Genomic DNA, 25691 nt, shown 5'->3' on the forward strand with positions numbered 1-25691 from the left:
CCAAAAACTGCATTACTGATGTCCAATTTTCATTTCAGATGAAGTTCCCTTTTTTATTCTTATTTTTAATAATCTTAATTGATACAACAATTGATGCGGCATCACCAACGTCAACACAAGGTTCAGTAACTGTACGGAGGAGGCAACGGAAGATTGTGGTGAGAGAATGTGAGTTGGCTTTTGGAATTATTACGTTTTCCATTATTTTGTTCAATTTGATCAAAATTTGAAAATCGTGAAAAATTGGATCTGAAACCGATTAGAGCGAGGTTATGAATCCTATTTTATTGGCTTGTCATTTTTTTGATAGATAAATGACTCCGCCTATATCTTGGTTTTTCTCAAAAAGATTTCTGTGAATACGAAAATTATTCCACATGAAATTGACCACCATAGTAAAAAACAAGCTTTTGGATTTTTATTAAAAGTTAAAATAATATAATGTTTAAAAATGCATTCCGAACAGGAAAGTATGTCTCAGAATTTGCAAACATTTTTTTAAAGGGAACCTAACAGATCCTAGTGGTGAGTAACCCCGTTATATCCAAATATAATTTCCTTTTCCCATTGTTTTTGTGGTATTTGTGATGTCCTCGTGATTTATCCAAAAACCCAATTAATTACTCTTTCCCCCACACATTCATACATAGAAATTTGCAACTCATTCCATTTCGAAGCACTTGAGAAGATGAAAAATGCTAGAATTGAGGCAAAAATGAAATGAAAATGAGCACACATTCAGTCTACTACTCTCTGTCCCGTTTTTGGGTATCACATGTATAAGAGGTAGAAAAGTGGTCATAGAAGAGTGAAAAAAAGGAAGAATTTGTCCAAGTTTTCTCACTATCTACAATTTTCTGGGAGGCATGCGATACCCTCCCTCTATCGGTTCAATTTTATTGATTATTCCTATTTTTCTAACATTTTTTGGAAATTCTAATGCACAGTTGTGGAAAAGATGTGTTTCACCTCAAGACTGCCGTAAGTGGATAAAATGGGAAATTGTCAACAATGGCAACTGATTTTTTTTAAATCATAGAATATACATATGCGATTTGATGTGTTCTTTCTAAAAAGTTTCAAGACATATACTTTAAAAAAATGTTCATTAAAGTAATACAATACTTTTTGTAGAAATTTAAATTTTTATTAATTTTGACATGAATCATGATATTTCGATTACAGAAAGTTATCAAAAGTTCATTACAAGTACAGTAACCGGTAGACACGTGAGAACTTTATCATTTAAAATGTCATTCAGAGGACAAGTAATCGGATCATCAAGAAAATTGAAAGGCTCCATTTTTTTCTTTTTTTTTGAGATAAGAAAAATTTTTAAAATAATTCTAGTTAATTTTTAGAGAAACTAGATTTTTTGAAACCAAAATATGCATCCCCTCTGTGAATTTTTCCTCTTTGAATCAAACAAAAACTTACACGAATTTCATTCTTGATTTTCAGTTTGTTCTGGCACAACCAATGGAATATCGAGATATGGAACCGGAAATATTTTGGAAGATCTGGAAACTGTAAGTTGTTGAATAGGGATTTATCTTTGATTTCTGCTGTTAAACCATACGATTAGAATTTTATTTTAAAAAAATTTAAAAAGTTCCGGATCGACGAAGTAACCATCCAAAACAAATAGTCAAATAGCCCCAGGCAAAACTAAATTTTTTGCCAAAACAAGGAAAAATGTCTTGATTTAGATGTACCGAGGGTGTCGTCGTGTTTATGGAAATCTTGAAATAACATGGATAGAAGCAAATGAAATAAAGAAATGGAGAGAATCGACGAATAGCACTGTGGACCCAAAAAATGAAGATTCACCATTGAAATCAATTAACTTTTTTGATAATTTAGAGGAGGTGAGTATGAAAACATCTACAACAATAGATGTATTTTCTACCAAAAACGTTTTTGCTTAAATCTTCCTTTACCTTTATTTTTCAGATTCGAGGAAGCTTAATAATTTATCGTGCGAATATTCAAAAAATATCATTTCCAAGACTACGAGTAATCTACGGAGACGAGGTTTTTCACGATAATGCATTGTACATTCATAAAAATGATAAAGTTCACGAAGTTGTGATGAGAGAGTTGAGAGGTTTGTTTGCTCAGCTTTTAGAGACATAGTATTTTATTTTTATTTTTCAGTGATTAGGAATGGAAGTGTCACAATTCAAGACAATCCAAAAATGTGTTACATTGGGGATAAAATCGATTGGAAGGAGTTACTGTACGACCCAGATGTACAGAAAGTTGAAACTACAAACTCACATCAACATTGCTATCAAAATGGAAAATCAATGGCAAAATGCCATGAAAGTTGTAATGATAAATGTTGGGGATCCGGAGACAATGATTGTCAACGAGGTTAGCAAAAAAATTAGACTAGACATAAGTTTTTGTTCATTGTGGCTGAATTTTTCAAACTTCTGAAAAAATTTAATTTTTGACACAGAACGATCAAAAGTTTCAAAATTATTTTAAAGAAATTATGTAAATAAAATTCACCAATATGCAGTATATTTTCAGTCTACCGTTCCGTATGTCCAAAATCTTGTTCTCAGTGTTTCTACTCGAACTCTACAAGTTCATACGAATGTTGTGACTCGGCTTGTCTTGGAGGATGTACAGGTCACGGACCAAAAAATTGCATTGCCTGCAGTAAATATGAATTGGATGGAATCTGTATCGAAACGTGCCCATCGCGAAAAATTTTCAATCACAAAACAGGACGATTAGTTTTTAACCCAGACGGAAGATACCAAAATGGAAATCATTGTGTGAAAGAATGCCCTCGTAAGTTATTTGGATAGAGATAAATGATGAATAAGCAGAATCCACAACTCACGAAATACTTTTTCAGCTGAACTTCTAATCGAAAACGATGTATGTGTTCGTCACTGCTCAGATGGTCACCATTATGATGCTACAAAAGATGTTAGAGAGTGTGAAAAATGCAGAAGTTCCAGCTGTCCAAAAAGTACGTTTTCTTTTTGAAATAAATCAATTTCAAGCTGCACTAATTCCTACAAAATCCCTAAAAGCTCAATAAATACAAAATTTTTAGTTTGCACGGTCGATGGACATCTGACAAACGAGACACTTAAAAACTTGGAAGGCTGCGAACAAATTGATGGTCATTTGATAATAGAGCATGCGTAAGTATTTCTTTCTTGGTTTTTGAGATCATCGTATAATCTTTGAGAATTTCGTTATTCAAAAACCAAAAAAAAACTGAAAAAATGAGATGATGAAGTGTGTGTCTAGAAGTACTTCAAAGCTTTATAGAATGGGCACTCACTTTTTCATCCAAAATGGCAGAGAAATGGGACACATTTTGGAATGAGGGGAAGGATTAGAACTGAAAGCAATTGCAACAACTCAACCGTATATAAATATTATTGTTTTATGATTCTCGCCGGTGACCCAACTCTTTTTGTTGTTGTTGCATTTCCGGTGCTATTCGGCAAGACTTAAAAGTGCATCTTTAGAGAGCTTCACTTCATTATGTTTATATTCAAAATTGAAAGATCGCTAATGATAACCTAACTTTTCAATTTTTCAGATTCACATACGAACAACTAAAAGTCTTGGAGACAGTGAAAATTGTTAGCGAGTACATCACGATTGTTCAGCAAAACTTCTATGACTTAAAGTTTCTCAAAAATCTACAAATCATTGAAGGCCGAAAACTTCACAATGTAAGATGGGCTCTCGCAATTTATCAATGCGATGACTTGGAAGAACTGAGCTTAAACTCATTGAAACTTATAAAAACTGGAGCTGTATTAATAATGAAAAATCATCGATTGTGTTATGTGTCGAAAATTGATTGGTCATCAATTATCACTTCAAAGGGAAAAGATAACAAACCCTCATTGGCAATTGCTGAAAATAGGGATAGCAAACTGTGTGGTAGGTTCATTTTTGAATGTTATCAAATAAAAAATATGTCATTTTCCTCAATTTTTAGAAACTGAACAGAGAGTTTGTGATAAAAACTGCAATAAACGTGGTTGTTGGGGCAAGGAACCAGAGGACTGTCTCGAGTGTAAGACCTGGAAAAGTGTTGGGACGTGTGTTGAGAAATGTGACACGAAAGGGTGAGCAAAATGTGTAGTCTGAAAAAGTAAATACCGCTTTGATTTAGATTTCTGCGCAACCAGACATCAATGAAATGCGAAAGATGTTCTCCGGAATGTGAAACCTGCAACGGTCTAGGTGAACTGGATTGTCTCACTTGCAGACATAAAACTCTCTACAATTCGGATTTCGGTAATCGTATGGAATGTGTCCACGATTGTCCAGTTTCACACTTTCCGACGCAGAAAAATGTATGCGAAAAGTGTCATCCGACGTGTTATGATAATGGGTAAGCTTCGGGTTTTTTTTCGATTTTTTAAATGCGTCTTTTCGAAAATATATACGCAAAGTAGCTATTTACGAATGATTTTAGCTACCGTCTAAGGTTAAACATTAATATATAAACATCATTACTTATATTTTATATAAAAAAATACAGTTCGTCTGTCCATAGTTTGTAGTCTATGTAGTCTTTGTAGTCTGTGACGTCACGCCCAAATTTCAGTGAGAATAGTGGGCGTGGCACCCTTCGTGGTGAGACCCATCGTGGTGAGACCCTTCGTGGTGAGACCCTTCGTGGTGAGACCCATCGTGGTGAGACCCTTCGTGGTGAGACCCTTCGTGGTGAGACCAATCGTGGTGAGACCTTTCGTGGTGAGACCCTTCGTGGTGAGACCAATCGTGGTGAGACCCTTCGTGGTGAGACCCATCGTGGTGATACCCTTCGTGGTGAGACCCTTCGTGGTGAGACCCATCGTGGTGAGACCCTTCGTGGTGAGACCCTTCGTGGTGAGACCAATCGTGGTGAGACCTTTCGTGGTGAGACCCGTCGTGGTGAGACCAATCGTGGTGAGACCCTTCGTGGTGAGACCCTTCGTGGTGAGACCCATCGTGGTGAGACCCTTCTTGGTGAGACCCATCGCGGTGAGACCCTTCGTGGTGAGACCCAAAATTTTGGCGGGAAATTCAAATTTTTAGTGAAAAAAATTTTGGAGGGAAATTCAAATTTTCAGTGAAAAAAATTTTGGCGGGAAATTCAAATTTTCTGTGAAAAAAATTTTGGCGGGAAATTCAAATTTTCAGTGAAAAAATTTGGGCGGGAGATTCAAATTTTCAGTGAAAAAAATTTAGCGGGAAATTCAAATTTTCAGTGAAAAAATTTTTAGCGGGAAATTCAAATTTTCAGTAAAAAAAATTTTGGAGGGAAATTCAAATTTTCAGTGAAAAAAAATTTTGGCGGGAAATTAAAATTTTCAGTGAAAAAAATTTTGGAGGGAAATTCAAATTTTCAGTGAAAAAAAATTTTGGCGGGAAATTCAAATTTTCAGTGAAAAAAATTTTGGAGGGAAATTCAAATTTTCAGTGAAAAAAAATTTTGGCGGGAAATTAAAATTTTCAGTGAAAAAAATTTTAGCGGGAAATTCAAATTTGCAGTGTAAAAAATTTTGGCGGGAAATTCAAATTTTCTGTGAAAAAAATTTTGGCGGGAAATTCAAATTTTCAGTGAAAAACAATTTTGGCGGAAAATTCCAATTTCTGAGAAAAATCGAGAAATGTCTGCAATGTTCCAGAAGTTTCTAGAAAATTCGAGAAAATTCCGGAATGGTCCAGAATTTTCTAGAAAATTCTAGAAAGTTCTGGAATGGTCCAGAAGTTTCTAGAAAATTCGAGAAAATTCCGGAATGGTCCAGAATTTTCTAGAAAATCCGAGAAAGTTCTGGAATGGTCCAGAATTTTCTAGAAAATTCGGGAAAATTCTGGAATATTCCAGAACTTTCTAGAAAAATCGGGAAAAGTCTGCAATGTTCCAGAACTCTCTAAAAAATTCGATAAAATTCTGAAATGTTCAATTTCGTGGAAAAATTCAAGAAACTTCTGCAAAGTTCTACACGAGGTTCTGGCTCGACCCCGCGCTCCATTGGACACTGAAATGGCGGGAAAAAACTTTGAAATCGCAAGAGGAATTTTCACGCAGCGCGTTGAAAAAAGTGTATGCATTTGCGCGTGATGGTGTTTCTTCAAGTTTTGATACTCCTAGAATATTCTGAAGTTTCAATAATTTTAAAAAAATATCAAAAATTGTTATAATTTTCAGAAACGCTCGCCAAAAACTTTCGGAAAGGACCGGAAAATGTTTCATATGATTCGAAGAACATAGAGAAAATTATACGTTCAAGAAATTTAGAAATAGTTCCAGGAAACTTGAGGTTTTAAGTTGTAATTGCTCAGAACTTAGTTATATAATTTTTATGTTGCTCGAAAATTTCCGGTAACCAGGGAAAAAACGTTCCATCTGCAAAGAAGGCTTAGAAAATTTAGAATTTGATTTCAATTTTGAGTACGCCAGTCGGAGCACGCGCTTCAGCGCGTGCGAACGGCTGGTTAATATATAATTTCAAGTTTGCATAAATTTCAGATGTACTGGACCTGACTCAAACCTAGGCTATGGAGGATGTAAGCAGTGCAAATACGCTGTAAAATATGAAAATGATACAATATTCTGCTTACAATCATCTGGAATGAACAATGTGTGTGTGGAAAATGACTTGCCTAACTATTACATTTCAACATATGATACCGAAGGAGTCATTGAGACTGTAAGCTTTGAATCTATTATATCTTCTAAATTTTGGTATTTAGCACTGCGAAAAATGTTCAATTTCCTGCAAAACATGTAGTTCAGCTGGTCGCAATGTTGTTCAGAACAAGTGTGTTTGCAAGCATGTTGAATATCAACCTAATCCTTCGGAAAGAATTTGTATGGATCAGTGTCCAGTGAACAGTTTTATGGTTCCCGACACAAATAACACGGTCTGTAAAAAATGTCATCATGAATGTGATCAGAACTATCATTGTGCAAATGGTCAATCAACTGGATGCCAAAAATGTAAAAACTTTACGGTTTTCAAGGGAGATATTGCTGTAAGTTGTGTTTTTTTCTTTTTTCTTTTAATAAAATCATTGAGACAAATTATTGTAGCAATGCGTCAGCGAATGCCCAAAGAATCTTCCATTTTCGAATCCGGCAAATGGAGAATGTTTGGACTACGATATTGCATCAAGACAGCGAAAAACAAGAATGGTTATTATTGGAAGCGTGTTATTTGGATTTGCAGTGATGTTCTTGTTCATTTTGGTAAGTTTTTTTAACGAGAGTATTTTAGTAAGTTAGTAGAGTATTTTCTGAAGGAAACTTTAATTTCCAATGGGTATGCATTCACTTGAATGGATGAATAATTGGAGAAAAATATGGAAAAAATAGGTTATTATGATAATTTCTTGAAATTTCTTTAAATAAGGGAAATGGGAAAAACTAAAATTTTATTATTTTTTGGGAAATCAAAAATGAGATAAATTTTTATGTTTCTTAGGTTATTTATAGATATGATTTTTAATTATTTTTTGATGAGAAGGAGACAATCTGGCTTCACGCGCGAAACTCTAATTATTCATTAAAATTTATTAAAAACTGAAATTTACAGCTCGTCTACTGGAGATGTCAACGTATTGGTAAAAAACTGAAAATCGCTGAAATGGTTGACATGCCTGAACTAACTCCAATTGATGCCAGTGTTCGACCAAACATGTCTAGAATTTGCCTCATTCCATCATCCGAGCTGCAAACCAAACTAGACAAAAAGCTGGGAGCCGGAGCATTCGGAACTGTCTTTGCTGGAATTTACTATCCAAAGCGAGCAAAGAATGTTAAAATCCCGGTTGCAATCAAAGTATTCCAAACAGATCAAAGTCAAACTGATGAAATGTTGGAAGAAGCTACGAATATGTTCAGATTGAGACACGATAATTTGCTCAAGATTATTGGATTCTGTATGCACGATGATGGTTTGAAAATTGTCACTATCTACAGACCTCTCGGAAATCTTCAAAACTTTTTGAAACTTCACAAGGAAAATTTGGGTGCACGAGAACAAGTATTATATTGTTATCAAATTGCATCTGGAATGCAATATTTAGAGAAACAGCGAGTTGTTCACAGAGATTTGGCAACAAGAAATGTTCTTGTGAAGAAGTTCAATCACGTGGAAATCACTGATTTTGGTCTCTCTAAAATTCTGAAACATGACGCCGACTCAATCACTATCAAATCTGGAAAAGTTGCAATCAAATGGCTTGCGATCGAAATCTTCTCCAAACATTGTTACACCCATGCTTCTGATGTTTGGGCATTTGGAGTCACATGTTGGGAGATTATAACATTTGGACAAAGTCCGTATCAAGGAATGTCGACTGATAGTATTCATAATTTCTTGAAAGATGGAAACCGTCTTTCCCAGCCACCAAACTGCTCTCAAGACTTGTATCAAGAGCTTCTGAGATGTTGGATGGCGGATCCAAAGTCTCGTCCTGGTTTTGAAATATTATATGAAAGATTTAAAGAATTCTGTAAGGTTCCCCAACTTTTCCTGGAAAATTCCAACAAGATTTCTGAATCTGATTTGTCAGCTGAAGAACGTTTTCAAACGGAAAGAATCCGAGAAATGTTTGATGGAAATATCGATCCACAGATGTACTTTGATCAAGGAAGTTTACCAAGTATGCCAAGTTCTCCAACTTCTATGGCAACGGTAAGCATTTTTAATTAGTTTTTTTTTTCGAATATCAAATAATATTTTTACAGTTCACAATTCCACATGGTGATCTGATGAATCGAATGCAATCAGTAAACTCATCTAGGTACAAAACGGAGCCTTTTGATTGTAAGTTATTCTAATTTCCTTTTTTCAATTTTTATAATTATTTTGCATTTTAGATGGGTCAACCGCACAGGAAGATAATTCATATCTTATTCCAAAAACCAAAGAAGTTCAGCAGTCAGCAGTTTTGTATACAGCTGTTACAAATGAAGATGGTCAAACCGGTTAGCTTCAACGTTGAATAAAAATCTTTAAACTCTAAGCTCTCTAAAACACCTTCTAAACTTTGAAAATTCTGCTGGAAAATTGCTATGATATTTCCAAAATGTAGCTGTAAGTTTATGAGATTGTCATAATTCTAAATAATTGTTGCAAGATCAACACCAATAATAAGAACATTTTGAGGATGGGCTTTAAGACTGTATACTAATTTACATGCCCGTTTGATATACATATTATTTTTATTTTCACCCAACTTTTTTTCCCAACAAATTTTCACCCAACGCATTAAAAAAGTTACTTTTAAAATAATAAATTTTCAGAGCTATCCCCATCAAATGGCGATTACTACAACCAACCAAACACTCCTTCATCTTCCTCTGGATATTACAATGAACCACATCTCAAAACTAAAAAACCTGAAACATCAGAAGAGGCTGAAGCAGTTCAATATGAAAATGAAGAAGTATCACAAAAGGAAACTTGTCTTTAACTTTTCGAACATCCCATTTCAGAACATTTTTTGTCATTCCCGTTGCCATTCATCTCATACAATTTGCCATCATGCATAATTAGAATTATTTAATCAAAAATCTCATTTTCTTTGTATTTTTTAATGTTGTTGGATGATTCATTCACAAAATTCCCAAAAATTTCGAGCTTTATTCTGAAAACATTATCCATATTCCACAATGCATTTTTTCATCGGGTCTTCGTTGTCTTGTACAGCTAAAAATAAATAAATAAATCTTTGTTGCTCTCCAAAAATTGTTTTCCTTTTTGTTGATTGTGCCCATTTTTCCGCTGCCCTTCTTCACAAAATTTCTTGTTTACACACCAAAAAACCGCAACTTTTGACAATTATTCTCGCTTATTTTGGGATGAGCGAAGAGCAATATCTCTTTTCTCGATTTGCTCCATTGAGCACAATATGGGTTGTTGATGACGTGGCACTAATGGATTTGGTCGCTGGAATTTCTGATAGTTGAAAAAATACTCCATTCAAAAATATTCTCGATTAGACTTTTTACGAAAAGTTGTGCCTTTTTTCTTCTTCTGTTGCTTTCAAGACAATCTCTCCAATTTTTCATAAAAATACTCAAAACTACGAAACAACACTCTAGAAACACAAGAAAAAGTGAGTGGCGGGCTGTTGTGGCGCAGCTTAAACTAGGATTAAATAGAGGGGTTCCATTTTTGCAACAAAAAGGGTACAGAGCTTTGTTTTTCGCATTCTTCTCGAGTGGCTCACACTCACATGATTCAGAACTTCCTGTTCAAAAAATTGAAAAAAAGACCTCATCGGTGTTTGAAACTTTTTGGAATCTTCTGAAAGTACGCTTCTGGTTCACTCAATTTAACTTTCAGTCGGCCTGTTTGTATAACGCTAAGTATAGTGGCTCTCATTTCTGAAATCTTCCTTTTGTCAGAAAAAAGTTGGATAACAATGACATTCTTCATCAAGACAGTCACAGGAAAAGTCTGAAGTTTCAGACTGAAAAAGTTGAATTCTTTGAAAACCACATCACCTGCGAAGTCTTACTCAGTATTTTCCGTTCGAAACCAATTTCCTTTCATACAAAGAATCTTTCACTCAGTCACCACGCACCGAATTGTTCCTTCCTTCCTTCCTGAATACAAAGTTTTGTCCCGCTCCTACCCATTAGTAGGGCTCTTTAATTTATGCCCCTCCTTCTTCTACTTCTACGCCTTCTTTTCCTTCATCTACCACAAGTACTCTGTCAAAGAAGCATAGAGCTTCCATCTTTTGTTGTCTCTTCCATCATTTTTCCCTTTCTTTTCCATTTTTTGGTGCTCTGCTTTCCGTGCTCTCCATGGAACAAACTCTTTTGCGACAAGTTTATCACTTTGAAATGGATTTTGGAAAACCCCTTCTATTCCATGGTCTTCAAAGGGCCACTATTGTTGGTCAGAGTGCGAAGGCGTCGGGGATTGGACCCCATGGGGATATCGGAAGAGATTGACAGGCAAGCATCGGAATATCTTCTTTGCTTACAATTATACTATTGTGCTCTCTTAAATCGACTTTTAATGGTTTCCTGATAAAATAACGTTATAACGTTTTGTGGATTTTTCTGCTAGTTTCAAATAAAATTTCTGAAAAATAGATTAAAATCCTGAAGGACCATAACCATAGTTTTTTATAACCATAGGTTAGTTTCAGATGGGTCTTGATCTACCGTAACCTTACAAATTATTTCGATTTCTAGCAGAAAAATAATTTATTATTCAAAAGAAGCAACAATTATCTAATTCAAGTGTTCCTTTTTTTGTAAAACCTGACATTTCCGTGTTCTAATTGATGTTTTCCGCAAGGTCCTAGCAATCTGGAAAAACAAAAAACGCACACATTCACAACTGCACAAAAAAATAATTCCTGATTCTTCTCATTTTTTCTCTAAATCTCTCAATTTGTTACTATATATCGTGCTCGCTCAATGTGACTCAAATCAAACTCTATTATGGTGTCGTTGTTGTAGAAAAGAGATGTGCACACACACACACACATACATCTTTTTTCTTGCTCTACTCCCGCGCGACGTGTCCAATTTCAGATCTGAATCTCTTGGGGAATCTCTCCACTCTTCTCCTTTTTTTGAGATGAGCTCATTGTGTTGTGAGCCCCCAAAAACTTTTTTACGAGGTCTCAATGACAATGGAAATTCAGAAGTTTTAATATAAAAATGTTTTCGTTTCAATTCAATTCCGTTGTAGTAGGTGTCGCCTAAAAATTTTGTAGAAATTCTTTGCGGAGGCCCTTGTGGAAATGTGAAAAAAGTAGGTAACAATTCAATTTCCTAAGATTCTAGATTTAGAATCAAATAATTCAACGAAATGAAGAAAGCTGACTAGGTATGTCAAAAACCGAAGAGCACAATTCTCCAACTTTTTGCGGCCGAAAAACAGAAAAAAGGATATTTTGAACTTTCAAGCAAAAAGTTATGGAGTACTGTAGACCGTCATATACATATTAACTAACCTTACACATTTTTCACAAATTCGTTTAAAACTTTATTCTATTGCATAGCTCTTTGAGCTGTAAACTGTCTATCAAATCGAACATTTTCTGATGAATTCCTATAAATTTTAAATGAATTCATTTAAATTCTGCTTTTTGTGTTTATTTCTTCTTTCTTCCCAAGATGACGGAAAACGAATTCATTAGAAAACTCAAAGTTTGCCTCAAATTGTGTAATTTTTTTTGAAAACATCATAAAAGCGAATACATAAAAATAAAATCTGAAATTCCCTTTTCGATTTTTTGCTCTTTTGTGTTGCTCATTGTGCAAAATTTGAATTTCTTCAACTTGACAAACCAAGAGTTATTTTTTCGGAGGTTCATTCTTCGTCAAAGCTTATAACTCCCCGAGGACAATTTCTTTGAGATTTACCCGTTCTCATCTATCTTTCTACAATCTAAATGTTCAAAAATTTCCAAAAGTTCAAGTTTAAAAGTTATAGAAGTACAACAAGACGGCAAATTTTCATTCATCACTTTTCCTTATAATTCGCGTCCTCTAAATTGCTTGAATTGCACCTCTCCGCCCCGCCAAAACTCATCAATTTTCCCTTCCTTCCGGTTTTCCTTTTTTCTCCTCTTTTTCTTCCCTCTTTTGCCGTTTTGTTTTTCTTAAACCACAAACAAATACTATTTTAAACGTTTTTCAAAATTTGCTTTTGATTAGAAAGTTTGAATATTATAGAAAAAGTTTATAAATTTAACAGATTGAAGTTTTAATAGAAGAAAGTTGGTCAAAAAGTTGGCAAAAGGATTTGCCAGAAAATGGCCAACAATTGTTGAGTTGCCAATGAAAATTACAAAAGTTTGTTCACTACTTATTTCCCCCAGCACTCATTGAACTCTGACTAACTCTAATACTTTTTTCTTGAAATCGTCTCAATCTTCAGATCATGAATTGGTGTGAATAATGGCTGGTACTGTGGACGCTCAAGAGCACGTGGCAAAACCACGCCGTCCGAATATATTCCGAGTGTTACGAAGGACGGGATACGGGAAATGTCTTGTTTGTTCGTTGCTTCTGATACTTTGTTTCTTTTATGCAACATTTTGTCATGTCAAACATGAAGCTTATTCCGGAAGTCAACCATTGCTCATGTAAGTTTAATTTTGATTTTTTCCTATTTTGGACAAATTTCGAAAATGTAGCATATGGAAAAAATAAAGATGAAAACGGTAGAAATTGACTCCGCCTATATCTTGGCTTGATTTTGAATCACTCTAAAATGTTTTAGATTTTTTAATACTCTCCTTTTGACAAATGTTTTGACAAATTGCTTGCCTAATTTTCAAAAATTCAAATTTTGCGGAAAGTTCAGAGCATGTTCGAAGATCCACAATGTCTCAATGAAAATCATTAAAACATAATTATAATAAAAACTCGTAGAACACATTTGACTTGCATTTAGGAGTAATTTTGAACAATCTCCCACTGGAGCTACCGTTACCTTTCATAATATAACTGTGTAGAACAAATTTAGATATTTATCTCACTTCTGAACACTTCTTTTTATAGATATCAACACGGACCATGTGCACAAGGATATAACTTTGTTCCAATTGTATTTGGTCTTATGCTATATATAGTATACTTGATGGAGTGTTGGCACAGTCGAACAAAAATAATAAATATGAAAAAAGTTCGTGTTGAAGATGCTCTTGACTATATAACTGCTCTACGAACATCTCCACCAATTGTATGGTGGAAAAGTGTTTGTTATCACTATACGAGGAAGACAAGACAGGTTACAAGATACCGGAATGGTGATGCTGTTTCGGCTACACAAGTATATTATGAGAGAATGAATTCACATCAAGCTGGAAGTATGTTCATATATGATACTTGCGGATTTAGGGTGAGTACTGTGTCAAAAACATTTCCATTTATATAATTTGTTTCAGGACATTTCAAAATCAATATTAGAAGTTGAAAAGTTCCACGTCACACGAATTCGTCTTTCGCGAAGTTTTGTATTTGCGAACATGCAGGCTGCAACTGAGTTCGAGCAACAAAGATCCAGATTTTTCAATGATAACGAGACAAAAGATGATTATATGGAAGTACGAGAAGGAATGGATTTATCGGATGTTGGATTTGTAGAGGAAATACTTGCCTTCAATAAGCCTACACCACCATGGTTCCTACATCCCATTGTTTTTTGGTTTTTCTCAATTTTCGTGTTATCATGGCCATTGAGAATCTATACAGAATGGAGGACAGCGGTGCTATCGTTTCAAGTGATTAAGCTTTTCGGAACCAATTATTTGAGGTAGGAATATTGGATATAAAATATTTGAAAAAAGAAACCAAAAAAGATTCCGTCGAGCCGGATTCGAACCAGCGACCTAAGGATAACCACTGACTCTACAGTCCTCCGCTCTACCAACTGAGCTATCGACTGCACGCCGTTTTCCTCTGTTGAGAGAAAAGACCTGGCGGGAACAGAAAGTGTCAGTCATATAGAGCATTTTCATATGCGAAGTGTATAAAATTTATATTTCTACAAGAAGTTGCCTAAAATAGCCACAAAAATAGTGTTTTCGAATTTTCTTCAATAAAGGGATGTGGCTCAAAAACGTTGAGTTCCATCAATCATTAGGCATTTGGCAGGAAGAAAAGATTAGCTACAGCAAAAAAAGATAGAAAAGTAGTATAAGTATTTATTTTTCAAATACATTTTCCAGTCCGAATTCGGTCAACTACACGGGGCCATTAACCAGAACATCAACTATGGATACTGTTGAGTTGGAGGCATTGTTGAGGAGAGAACAACATTTCGTTGTACCATCGTACAGTGAAGTTATGCTCATGCAAAATACGATTGCTAATTCAAATGTAAGGTTTTTTTTAAATATTAAAATTTTAAGATCATTTGCTCCTGATAAATATTTATTAATCGCTCTGATAATATTGTAGACCAATTATCCAAATATTCGATGCCTGGACCCTGTGATTCTTCCACGACCATTCGTGAGTACAACTAACGAACATATCGTACTTCGGAACTATGGAGCAACAGAAACCGACAATTCACTATCTGAGCCCATTACAGCAACGCCGAGACCTCTTAGAGTTAGCCGAAGTATGACATTTGCTGCTCAAGGAAATCTCGAAGAATCAGCTGAGAATCTGAGTTGTTTAGAAAACGGAAGTAGAGCAAATCGTGCTATTCCATCGAGTCGGCGGAATTTGCCGTTACGTTCGTTATCGATAGGTGGTATTTCTGCTTGGTCCAATGGTTACAGAGAAATTGGAAATCCTGATGATTCACAACTACTCATTGAACCAGATGAACCACCTCCACCATATGAGGTCGGTTTTCAATTTATAATGGAAATGACAATTTATTTCTCAGGTTGCTCTCAGAATGTGTGCTCCATTATATGAACGCCTACGACGATCAATATCTTCACGATTGGCTTCAATTTCTCACTCGAGCTCGAAGGATTTGAAGTCGCTAACTTTGAAAAGTAGTTCTAGTAACAATAATAACAATAATTCAAACAACAATAATAACGATGATCCAGAACATCCATAAAATCGGGTATTTTTTCACATGCGGACCAATTTTAAGAATTGTTAAACGTTGGTGCTTGAAATAAATAATTTTTCTGATTTTTTTTTATTTTCAAGTTTAAAAAAATTGTGTTTCAAGTTATTCGATTAAAAGCGTTGTTTTTATTGCCTTATTAAATGGTAAAAAGCAATCAATTTTTAAAGGAGCGTCCACTGAATACGAGGAGATGGTCTCGGCACGAAATATAAAAAACTACAGTACCCTTGGAAGTATTGGCGCGGAAATTTTTTTTTATTCAGTTATTTATCTGTTCAGTTTTCGTATTTTTGATGTTAAAACTCCATTTTTCTCTTCAAAATTTGTATTAAAAATCACTGGGCAACGCATTTTCACTATTACAGAAGTATTTTTGATGAAATCTTCAAGAAATTCACATGTTTCTTTGTTTAAAATTTTAGGATTTGACGGTTTCGGTTTTTAGGCCAAAAAACTCCGTTACCAGTTTTAATTTCGTTCTGATTCCGTGAGGCAATGCTTCACTAATCACATTTTTCACGAAATACAAAGTCTTGCTTGAAAATTTAACAAAAAACTCCAATACTCTCGCAAAATCTTGAATATGGCCATTTTATTTGATGTAATTATTTCTTTTACAGATAAATACTTCAAACCAACCAATCCATCTATCTGACAAGCTAATGTCCAGAGATAAACCACCTCAACGTGAGGTTGGCGGACGTCGGTTGCCCTACGAAATGGGTTCGTTGAAGTTCGACGAAGACCCGTTCCGCGGACAGCGCCGGCGTCCGTGGATGTGCTTCAGAATCGGCTATCCGACAAGCGAGTTCTCATCAGAGCACTTCATGTACGTTCAAATTATTCAAAAATTATTGAAAAAACGTATTGTTTCAGGAAATTCGTGAAAAGGTGTCACACTTCGATGATAGAAGTAGGTATTCTTCTCGATGATGAACGGGAATTCCTGCAATATCAAGAAGTCAGGGAAGATTATCTTCTTCTGAAAAAGCTCATCGAGGAAGGTCTGCAGAAGTGTGAAACGATCTATGAAAAAGGACCGCTGTCGACTCCGGTTGTTTTTTTCATTTTAGACCAGTGCGGTAAGAAAAGTAAATTATACATAACGTGTATAAATATTCACTCATACAGACGAAGACGAAGTCCAAAACATGCTGGATATGTTTAGGGAGTCTTGTTATATCTTCCATATGAAACGCAACGAAATTCTCAACTGGATCAACGAAATGGAGTATGAAGAACTGGAGTGAGTAAATGTTCAGCATAACGTCGAAAAAATTCATATTTCAGAAGTGACTGCTCTAAATTTGCACAGTTCATCAAAGGAGTGGAAAATCTGACGGAATCCATCGCGATGCCCATGGAGGTAGAAACAGAGTAGGCTATCTAGAAGGAAAAAATAATTAAAAAACATCTAACTTTCATAGAGAATTCATCTTTGGAAAGAGTTCGATTGTATCGACCGAAGACTTTGTTGAAGACGCCCCTCACAAGCAGATCGCACAAGATCAACGCGAAACAAGGTATCGTTACCATGTTGTAAACTTTCTATTCAAAAATTTTGCAATATCTCTTCGTTCATATTAGACTTATGGCCTAGCTATTTCTTTCTTTTTCCACACGTCCAACATAGATAGACAGTTCGAGACGTAGAGAAAAACAGAAAAACCGTGACTAGTTGCTTCCCCTGTGATTGATATGCTTTTTTTTCACAAATTCGAAAAAAATAATCTGAATAAGCATGTTTTCACATCAGAATTTGTTAAACAGTGTGTTTGGAAATACTGAAATATTCCCTTGACTCGCAGGATTTAACGAATAATTATTTCAAAATTTTCGATTGTTTTTCTCAATAACATCAATAATTTTTCCTGAATTCCTGATATTGCTTTTAAAAATATATAATAGAATTGGTGACCTTTGTTAAATCATTGATAATCGCAGTGGCTTTTGTTTTTATTCTCGTTTCATAAACAACGTGAATCGTGGTAGCGGAAAAAAAACCACATTTATCGTGTTCCCATCTTTCCCCAGAAACCTGGCCGCGTTCCTTTTCACTGTAGTAAACGCGGATTTTTGTGGGCATACTGATTTCGTTAGAAAATACTTTTTCTTAAAATGCTAGAGCTCTCCGCGTTCTCTCATAATGTATAATTAAATTATCTTGTTTCAGACCAATTCGCCAACCGTATTCAATGGTCAGAAACCTCGCCCCCCCAGGGCTCCCGCCGCCTGGAATTTCGATTTCAAACAGTTCGCCTCCTGGATTATCTTCAGTTTCGCCAATTCCCCGAGCAGATACACGCGAATCCCGTTATTCCACCCCTCAACCACCCGGATTGTCAATTCCAGCACCACCTGGAATATCTCTTCCAACTCCACCAGGAATATCTCTTCAAAATCATCAGAATGATCAATTCGAGCAAGCTCATAGTACCATTTCGAGAATGAGCGAGAATAGTTCATCTTCGAGGCGTCGATTCCGCGATGAAGAAGTTCAGGAAGAAGAAGGAGATCATATTCTATCGTCTGAAGATGTACATGCTGCGCGGAACGTGTGTGAAACCAAAATCCTTGTTAGAGGAGTTCCGCAAAAGAACGATTCTGAGTTGGTAAGATCTATTCATTTTTGTGATAAACTGCAACCTGTGAGTTATTTCGGCAATTTCCGGAAAACTAATCTTCAATAAACACGAAATTAATATTAAAATTTTAATTTTCAGTCCAAGCTCATCAACGGATCAAAACTATACGTACGGTTCGAACGTCCGTTTGTAAAACTAGCTCACAATCTAGAACTTCTCTACGTTGTCAATTATGCTATCAGTTCTCGAAAAAGTATTGTTCGGGATCACAGTAAAGCAATTATTCGCGGATTGTTCGAAAAGGATTTTCTACTGAAGCTCAAAAGTAAATTCCTGGAAAGCTCGTTTGACAATGACACGTGGACTCCCGAGGGTACAGAATTGCTATTCGAAATCTTTCATTTGTTTTTCACAACGGCTCGATACAAGGGTGGATTCATGCTGACACTTCCGAGATTTGTAAGTTGAAATAAACTGAAAATTTTAAAAGTAAACATTATTATAGGCGCCGTCTTGGCATGATTTCTCGATGGCTTTCGATATTGCTGACATGGATGGACTTGAGGAAGCTGGTGTGGGTGATGATGAGCTTAGAAATCTTAGGAGGCTGATTGGTTACATTGAAACATGGATCAAACGGGCAGAACGGGAACGAAACCCCAGTCCATTGGCGCTGCGGTCATATTCAGTGTACGAAAAAGCTGGTTCTTCTGACAGTGGACGCCAAGTTTTATCTGAAAGTCGAGGTGCAGGTTCCAGCAATGTTTATGGTCATGACGAGGTGGATTTCGTCGATCACAGACGCAGAGACGAGTTCGGACATCGTGATAACTACCGGACAGAAAACCGTCGCCATAAAAGCCCGGACAATTTTGGAGAAGTTCACAGAAGGCTCGATGAGCAACAACAACAACGACATGAGGATGAATCATCAAGATATCGCGATGACTCGAGACAGTCTCGACGAGCAGATGATAGAAGAGATCAATATCAGTACAACGAATCAACATCTATGGAAAATCACTTGGGGTTTCACAACGGCGGTGGCACCGTCAGTGAGCACTCACGAGATGATAAATTCGTTTCGCCTCAAAATTGTGAAGAAAAACGCAAATATTGCGAAGAGGACACAGATGCGAAACCACAACAACCATATCGCTTTGAGGAGATAAAATTCGAACCAATTTGGGTGAAATGTGAAAAATCAGAACCGCCAGAGGATTTTAAGGTAAAAAAGTGCAAGCTATCAAGGCATAATTGTTTTTTTTTCAGACGTTGCCTTCTGTTCCTGTTTTGTCCGAGTATGTTAATCCAGTAGAGCCCTATCTCCGTCGGATCCAAGATGATGGAAAATACAAGTCTGTTCATCACTACCTTGATGTCCAATTTCGTCTACTGAAGGAGGACTTAGTGAGCCCACTTCGAGACGGAATTGATTTGTACAAAAAGAATGGAACTTGTAAAGGACGTAGAATTGAAGGAGCGCCTTGTTCGGATATCTCAATTTTCAATGTCGAAAAGGTTGACGGAAAACAGGTTACTGAACGTGATGGATATGAAATGAGAATCATATGGCCAGCACAATACGATATTTTAAAGTTACTCGATAACGATCGTGAGATGAAGGAGTTGGGATTAGTGATGCTTTCGTGTGATAGATTTAAAGAAGACTTTCATCTAGGACACATTCAATCATCATATTTGATGAGAAATGGCTCACTTCATTTTGCTGTCCATGAGGAAACGTCGCCTTTCAAACCGAACACAACATATCAAATGGCGCAAGGAACATCATATCTGCCGTGTTACAAGCATGTTCTTGAGAACTTGAAACGTATCAGCTCATTCAAACCACTCCCCTTCGAAAGATATCTTGTCCATGGTAGTAAGATCATTTTTCGGCCAAACTTTCAACAAGCTGAGAAAAGCGAGTATCAGATTTCCGAGGAGAAGAAGTTGATGAAAACCTATAATGAACTTCGTTCTCTAGCAGCATGTGCACGATATACGAAAGGAAAGCCTATTCCTCGAGGAGTTGACGATGATGACGAAGATTATGAATTTAGCAAGTCTCGTGAACTGTCAAAAGAGGATATCGATCTCGAATATAGACAACTGCAAGAGCCGATTTTCAGGCCTCTCGTAGGAGTTGATATAAAAGGTTAGCGTCCTACAGAACAAATTTTAACTCCTCTGACTTTAATTTTTAAATTATAATGATGTAATTATACTCTTGTCATTTTCAGATAGCAATCTAATCCAAATCAACAAGAAATGGTATAACGTGTCCCGCCTTCTTGACGAATTCCACCCCGATTATATGGATGAAAGCCAGAGATTAGCATTTTGCAACACATTCAAATACGAGCTTTCGTTGATTCAAGGACCACCAGGAACTGGAAAAACGCATATTGGAGTTCAAATTGTGAAGACTATTCTCCAGAATCGTTCATATTGGAAAATCACCGAACCAATCTTGGTGGTTTGTTTCACCAACTCCGGTCTAGACAATTTGTTGGAAAGAATCTATCAAATGATTGAAAACGATGAAGAACTTTCGAAAGATAATGGAAGGCCAAAGATTATACGGTTCGGAAGTAAATGTGATTCGAATTATCTTAAGCGACAGAATGTGATGAGGCAAGATGTCTATGAGCAGTACAAGTCAAAAGTGTCGGATGGTGCTCAAAAGAAAATGTCAAAGGCTGGTGCAGCTAGACGACATAAAGCTGACAATCTTGCGATTTCTAGTTACACTCTTTTCTGCTCTAGGAAGTAAGTCTTAGAACAAAAACTAGGATTTCGAAAGTTTCCTATTTAATTTAATGAAATCTTTTTTTACAGCAAGCTTCTGTCTTACGAAATGCTTTCTCGTGTGATGGACCCGAATCATCAGATGGAAATTCAACAATTTACATATGATCACGTCGACACCAAAGGAATTCCATTGAGTCCTGACGAAGCAATCGGTTGTTGGTTGTTAGAAAGAGATTTCGGAAAAGCCACGAAATCACAGACGAAGAAAGCGAAGAAACCGAAATTCCAAGGTGCACAACTAGATTCGGAAGACGAAAACAAAGACTATTTCACGGTTGAGGATAGCGATGATGAAGAAGATGAATTGGATGACGAAAAGCTCTTGGATAAACTTTTCGAAAAGATGAATGTAAGATACATGTCTCGATAAAAAGTTATTATCTAAATATTTTAGCTCGAATGCTCTGGAGCCGACATCTTGAGTGCCGTCCACGCTTCCCACGCCGATGAGTATTATACCAAAGGACCCTGGGAGATTGTGCAAGACAAGCGACCAAGTGTGGTTGTTTTGATGGAGAAGAAAACGAAACCGGTTAGTAAAACCTATACTTAATATGGAAATTATCTAATTTATATTGATCTTTCAGTGTAACGCAAAGTTCACCGTTGATGAGCAAATCAACAATTTGGTCTCCGAAATCAAGGACATGATTTTATCAAGCCAACCAGTTCCAAAGAAGGATTTGAACGATATCAAGTACATTTTCAGTCTCGCCCGTTTGAAACGGTGGTCTTTGTATATTACCTGGTGTGATGCCTTGGTACGATAATCTTGTCAATTTTTTTGTTACAACGAATTTTTCAGAGATCGATTGTCACGGAAAATCTTCCCAGACAGATTCGGGAGTACCGAGAAGCTTGTGAAAACTTCAAAAATGCTCAGAATAGAGTGGATGCAGAGATCATGAGAATGACAATGATCATCGGAGCGACGACAACCGGTTGTTCACGTCTTCGCCCTACTCTCGAGAAAGTTGGACCACGGATTCTCATTGTGGAAGAAGCGGCGGAAGTGCTCGAAGCTCATATTATTTCGGCAATGATTTCAACTGTCGAGCATGTTGTGATGATTGGAGATCATAAACAATTACGTCCAAATCCAGCTGTACATGAATTGGGAGTTGCGTACGGATTAAGAATTTCCATGTTCGAAAGACTTGTGGAGCGTGGTTTGCCTTTTTCACAGCTCCGTCAACAACATCGTATGAATTTAACCATTTCTGATAAAATCGTCAAACTATCATTTTATGATAAGTGAGTTTAATTTTAACAATATAATTTATGCTAATTCGACTTTTTTCAGTGTTACCGATGCGGAAAATGTTGGTCTTTATCCAGATGTTCAAGGAATGGCTACCAACCTATTCTTCTGGTCTCACACAAGTATGGAAGAAAGTCCAGATGAAGTATCTTGGCTGAACAAACACGAGATTTCCATGACAGTTGCGCTTGTGAAACACCTGTTAAAGCAGAACTATACCACCAATGATGTCAGTTCTTGACTGAATAGGATTCATAATTTTACTAATTTGTTTTCAGATTGTTGTTTTGGCCACATATTCAGCTCAGAAGAATTTGATGTATCGTGAATATGCAAATGTTTTCGGATCAACACCGGACTCAAATGTCATTCCAGTCGAAACTGTTGACAGCTTCCAAGGAAAGGTTAGTAATATCACTCAATACTAATCTAGGTTATCAGCTGATGGAGGCATTTTAGTGAGATTTAAAAATGTGATGTTTCAGGAACGAAAAATTGTTATTGTGTCCCTGGTTAGATCACATCGTGGTGGAAGAGAAAACACTGGAATCGGATTTCTGGCTGTTGCCAATCGAATCTGTGTCGCATTGACTCGAGCACAACACGGAATGTATATCATTGGAAATGGCGCATACATTATGAATAATTCTGAGTTATGGAACAAAATCGTCAACAACTTGAGAAGAAGCAATCTGATTGAATACAACCTTCCACTCAAATGTGTGGCTCACGGAAACATTGTTACAGTTAAGGATCCGCAAGATTTCGCTACGAAATCACCAGAAGGTGGATGTATGCAGAAATGCGACACCAAGAAGTTCTGTGGACACGTATGCGAGCGTCTATGCCATCCCAATATGGAAGAAGAACATCTCCAACGATGCCTTTACAATTGCGACAAAAAATGTTCAAACCCGCAGTTTCAACATCGATGTAAAAAGGCATGCTATGAAGAATGTGGAAGTTGCTTGTACTTGGTGGAGGTTACATTGGATTGTGGGCATAGAATTACAACTCCATGCAGTCGAATTAACAGTTCAAAATGCGATCAAAGGTCAGATTATTACATTAAATCTTTTTTTTTAAATCAAATTTTTGTTTTCAGCTGCACTAAGAAACTGCTATGTGGTCATGCCTGCGCAGCAAAATGTGGTGAAGAATGTACACTTGTATCGGAATGCAGTCAGTTAGTCGGAATGCCATTGAGCTGTGGACACATTAAGCAATTAACTTGTTCGAAAATAAGTGCAAATGAAATTGATTTGACGTGTGATCAGCGATGTGAAAAAACGATGTTGGCCTGCCCCCACAAATGTGCTGAAATTTGTGGTCAGCCATGTACTGTTGAATGCATGGAGGTAGTTAATGTAACATTGGGATGCTCTCATTCTCAAGATGTTGTCTGTTCGAGCTTCATGCCAGGAATGACGGATCACATCGAATGTTTGGTGAGTGCTTTTTATGGTTTCTGTTTTGAATTTCATTTTTCAGACGAAAGTTCCAAAGACGCTCTCGCCTTGTAAACATACGGAATTGGTTTTGTGTAAGCAGGCTCCATCAACAAAACTATGCACAAGAAGATGTACATCATATTTGGAGAAGTGTGGACACACGTGCGAGAATGATTGTGGAATTTGTTTCACGACCAAAACTCATATCTGTCAGAATATGTGCCAAAAAGTTCTCAACTGTGGTCACACGTGTTCGGCAAAATGTGGCGAGTCCTGCCCACCATGCAAAGCGTTCTGCACAAACAAATGTGAACATCAGAGTTGTGGTGCTGGAGAACGAGGATTCGGACGCGATTGCAGCAAACTATGTGCTTTATGTGTCAATAATTGCTCCAATAAGTGCGCACATCGTAGTTGTACTCTGAAGTGTTTCGAGGAATGCAACGTGAAGCCATGTACAGAACCGTGCACTGATAAACTCAAATGTGGACATGCATGTCTTGGTATTTGTGGTGAGCAATGTCCGAAAATCTGTGGCACGTGTGAACGAAACAAATACATTGAATGTGTTTCTGGCACCTCAAGTACATCACGAGTTCATCGTCTCATCATGATTCCGAAATGTTATCACGTTTTTCCTGTGGAAGTTCTTGATGATCACGTCAAAAAACAAAAAGAAGCTAATGAGAAGTTGAAATGTCCCAAGTGTTCGGCGTTCATTGTTGGAGTCTTGAGATATGCAAGATACACTAAGAAGTATTACTTGAATGAGAACATGAGAAAGCTTGAATCCAATATTCGGAACATCCATCAATCAACATTAGAAGGAAGAGTTTTTCAAGCTGTTCAGGATTCAATTGGAGAAATACGTAATGTGACGACTAATCTCACCAATGCTTCGGAGGACATTCTACGCAACTTCCATCAAAAAATTCTCGACATTCGAACATCAGCGGAAACATTCAAAGGAAAGCCGGAGCACAAGTTCAAATTTGCATCCCTACTTCAAGTTGCAAACTGCTGCCTAGCTATCACCAGACTTTTGTCGGTTTCATCGAAGTTCCGAGTTTCCAGAAGAAAAGACATTCCACCAACATTCGATCTGATGTCAGTGAGAGTTTTAGGAGATATGCCATTTCCAAAATTGATTGATGAGTTGAATCGAGTGAATATTCATCTATCGAATACTTACGAAACGTTCATGCCTGGTGCGATTATTCCAAAGCTGAAATGGCTTATTTCAAGAATGACTGTTCTGCAGCAGGTTCGTTTGGTTTCCAAAATTGACAAATAATTTTGTTTTTCAGCTCACTTCTATGTGCCACCAATTGGTTTTGGAAAAGAAAGACATCGCGGATTCAGATGCTCATGCAATAAATGATGCATGCCTGAACATGTTCAGATACAACGAGCAACATAATTACGCGCTTAATATCGGTATGTTTAATTATTGAAAACTTGCTTCTTATAGAAAAGTTTTCAGAGAATTTCGAGGCTATCGTCGTCAAAGTTGCCCCAAAACTGCTCGAACCTACTCCAAAGTTCTGGTCATGGAGAAGACTTCAAGTTCCAGAACTCTAGTCATTCCATTTTTTGTAAAATATCGTATTTATTTTTTGATTTTAGACCCCCCCCCCCCCCTCCCTTTTCATATCAACGTTTTAACTGTAAATTTAAGTGAGCTGGTACATTTTCCTTAACACTTTTTTGGATGTGGATTCCTTGAGATTTCGATTGAGAAAAATTGAAATTCAGTTACTATTTATTTTTTCAATATTCCCACCGAAATCTTCAGAAATCGTATCCCAGAAAAAACGTGTCCTCTACCCCTCTTTTTACTCGGGTTTTATTGCATTGGCGCTCCATCTCGTTTCGACGCGCGTAATTTGTTTTTGAATTCAGCAGGACCCCCGAATCTCTCCCTCACACTTGTTTTATATTTATTTTTTTTTTAATTCATTTGCATATATTCATAACAAATGAATAATATAGTTAAAACATCTTTGTTTGAAAATTA

The 25691-nt window shown here is 36.6% G+C and overlaps 3 protein-coding genes and 3 non-coding genes across 10 annotated transcripts; 5 read left to right on the top strand and 1 right to left on the bottom strand.

Moving 5' to 3' along the window:
• Nucleotides 1-32: 32 nt before the first annotated feature.
• let-23 lies at nt 33-9734 on the top strand (the record flags this gene model as incomplete). Of its 4 annotated transcripts, NM_001313678.3 has the most annotated exons (19): nt 33-168; nt 505-525; nt 1462-1529; nt 1710-1868; nt 1954-2107; nt 2158-2376; nt 2539-2805; nt 2873-2989; nt 3077-3167; nt 3575-3924; nt 3983-4112; nt 4160-4381; nt 6509-6689; nt 6733-7014; nt 7073-7228; nt 7575-8678; nt 8732-8810; nt 8864-8971; nt 9290-9732. In NM_001313678.3, 19 exons carry the CDS (start codon nt 39-41, stop codon nt 9457-9459), a joined length of 4008 nt encoding a protein of 1335 aa, NP_001300607.1. The 4 variants fall into 4 exon arrangements, with proteins under 4 accessions (NP_001300607.1, NP_001129831.1, NP_495962.2 ...); NM_001136359.5 differs by lacking the exon at nt 505-525 and having other exon boundaries at nt 39-168; nt 9290-9734; NM_063561.5 differs by lacking the exons at nt 33-168; nt 505-525 and adding an exon at nt 778-981 and having other exon boundaries at nt 9290-9734.
• Nucleotides 2911-2931, top strand: 21ur-14808. The gene has a single exon (NR_051522.1).
• A 3162-nt stretch (nt 9735-12896) lies between the features above and the next one.
• On the top strand, nt 12897-15621 carry ZK1067.4 (Transmembrane protein 151 homolog). The gene is made up of 6 exons (NM_063562.6): nt 12897-13104; nt 13523-13862; nt 13909-14276; nt 14692-14842; nt 14924-15319; nt 15363-15621. Exons 1-6 carry the CDS (start codon nt 12917-12919, stop codon nt 15543-15545), a joined length of 1626 nt encoding a protein of 541 aa, NP_495963.2. The 5' UTR covers nt 12897-12916; the 3' UTR covers nt 15546-15621.
• On the top strand, nt 14311-14411 carry ZK1067.10. The gene has a single exon (NR_051523.1). It is a non-coding gene; the product is annotated as an Unclassified non-coding RNA ZK1067.10 (non-coding RNA).
• On the bottom strand, nt 14325-14408 carry ZK1067.t1. Its single transcript is given in 2 exon segments — nt 14325-14360; nt 14372-14408. It is a non-coding gene; the product is annotated as a tRNA-Tyr (tRNA).
• A 601-nt stretch (nt 15622-16222) lies between the features above and the next one.
• znfx-1 (NFX1-type zinc finger-containing protein 1 homolog) lies at nt 16223-25671 on the top strand (the record flags this gene model as incomplete). Of its 2 annotated transcripts, NM_001381556.1 has the most annotated exons (21): nt 16223-16389; nt 16437-16642; nt 16692-16806; nt 16851-16937; nt 16988-17083; nt 17734-18172; nt 18284-18604; nt 18651-19373; nt 19418-20306; nt 20392-20920; nt 20990-21311; nt 21357-21494; nt 21550-21723; nt 21768-22216; nt 22266-22452; nt 22502-22627; nt 22709-23277; nt 23329-23671; nt 23715-24938; nt 24982-25111; nt 25158-25255. In NM_001381556.1, the coding sequence occupies 21 exons, from the start codon at nt 16223-16225 to the stop codon at nt 25253-25255; spliced, it is 7332 nt and encodes a 2443-aa protein (NP_001367278.1). The 2 variants fall into 2 exon arrangements, with proteins under 2 accessions (NP_001367278.1, NP_001379118.1); NM_001393146.1 differs by lacking the exons at nt 16223-16389; nt 16437-16642; nt 16692-16806; nt 16851-16937; nt 16988-17083 and having other exon boundaries at nt 25158-25671.
• Nucleotides 25672-25691: the final 20 nt, after the last annotated feature.

This window comes from Caenorhabditis elegans, chromosome II (assembly GCF_000002985.6).
Source record: "Caenorhabditis elegans chromosome II".
In the NCBI taxonomy this organism is placed as follows: Eukaryota; Metazoa; Nematoda; class Chromadorea; order Rhabditida; family Rhabditidae; genus Caenorhabditis; species Caenorhabditis elegans.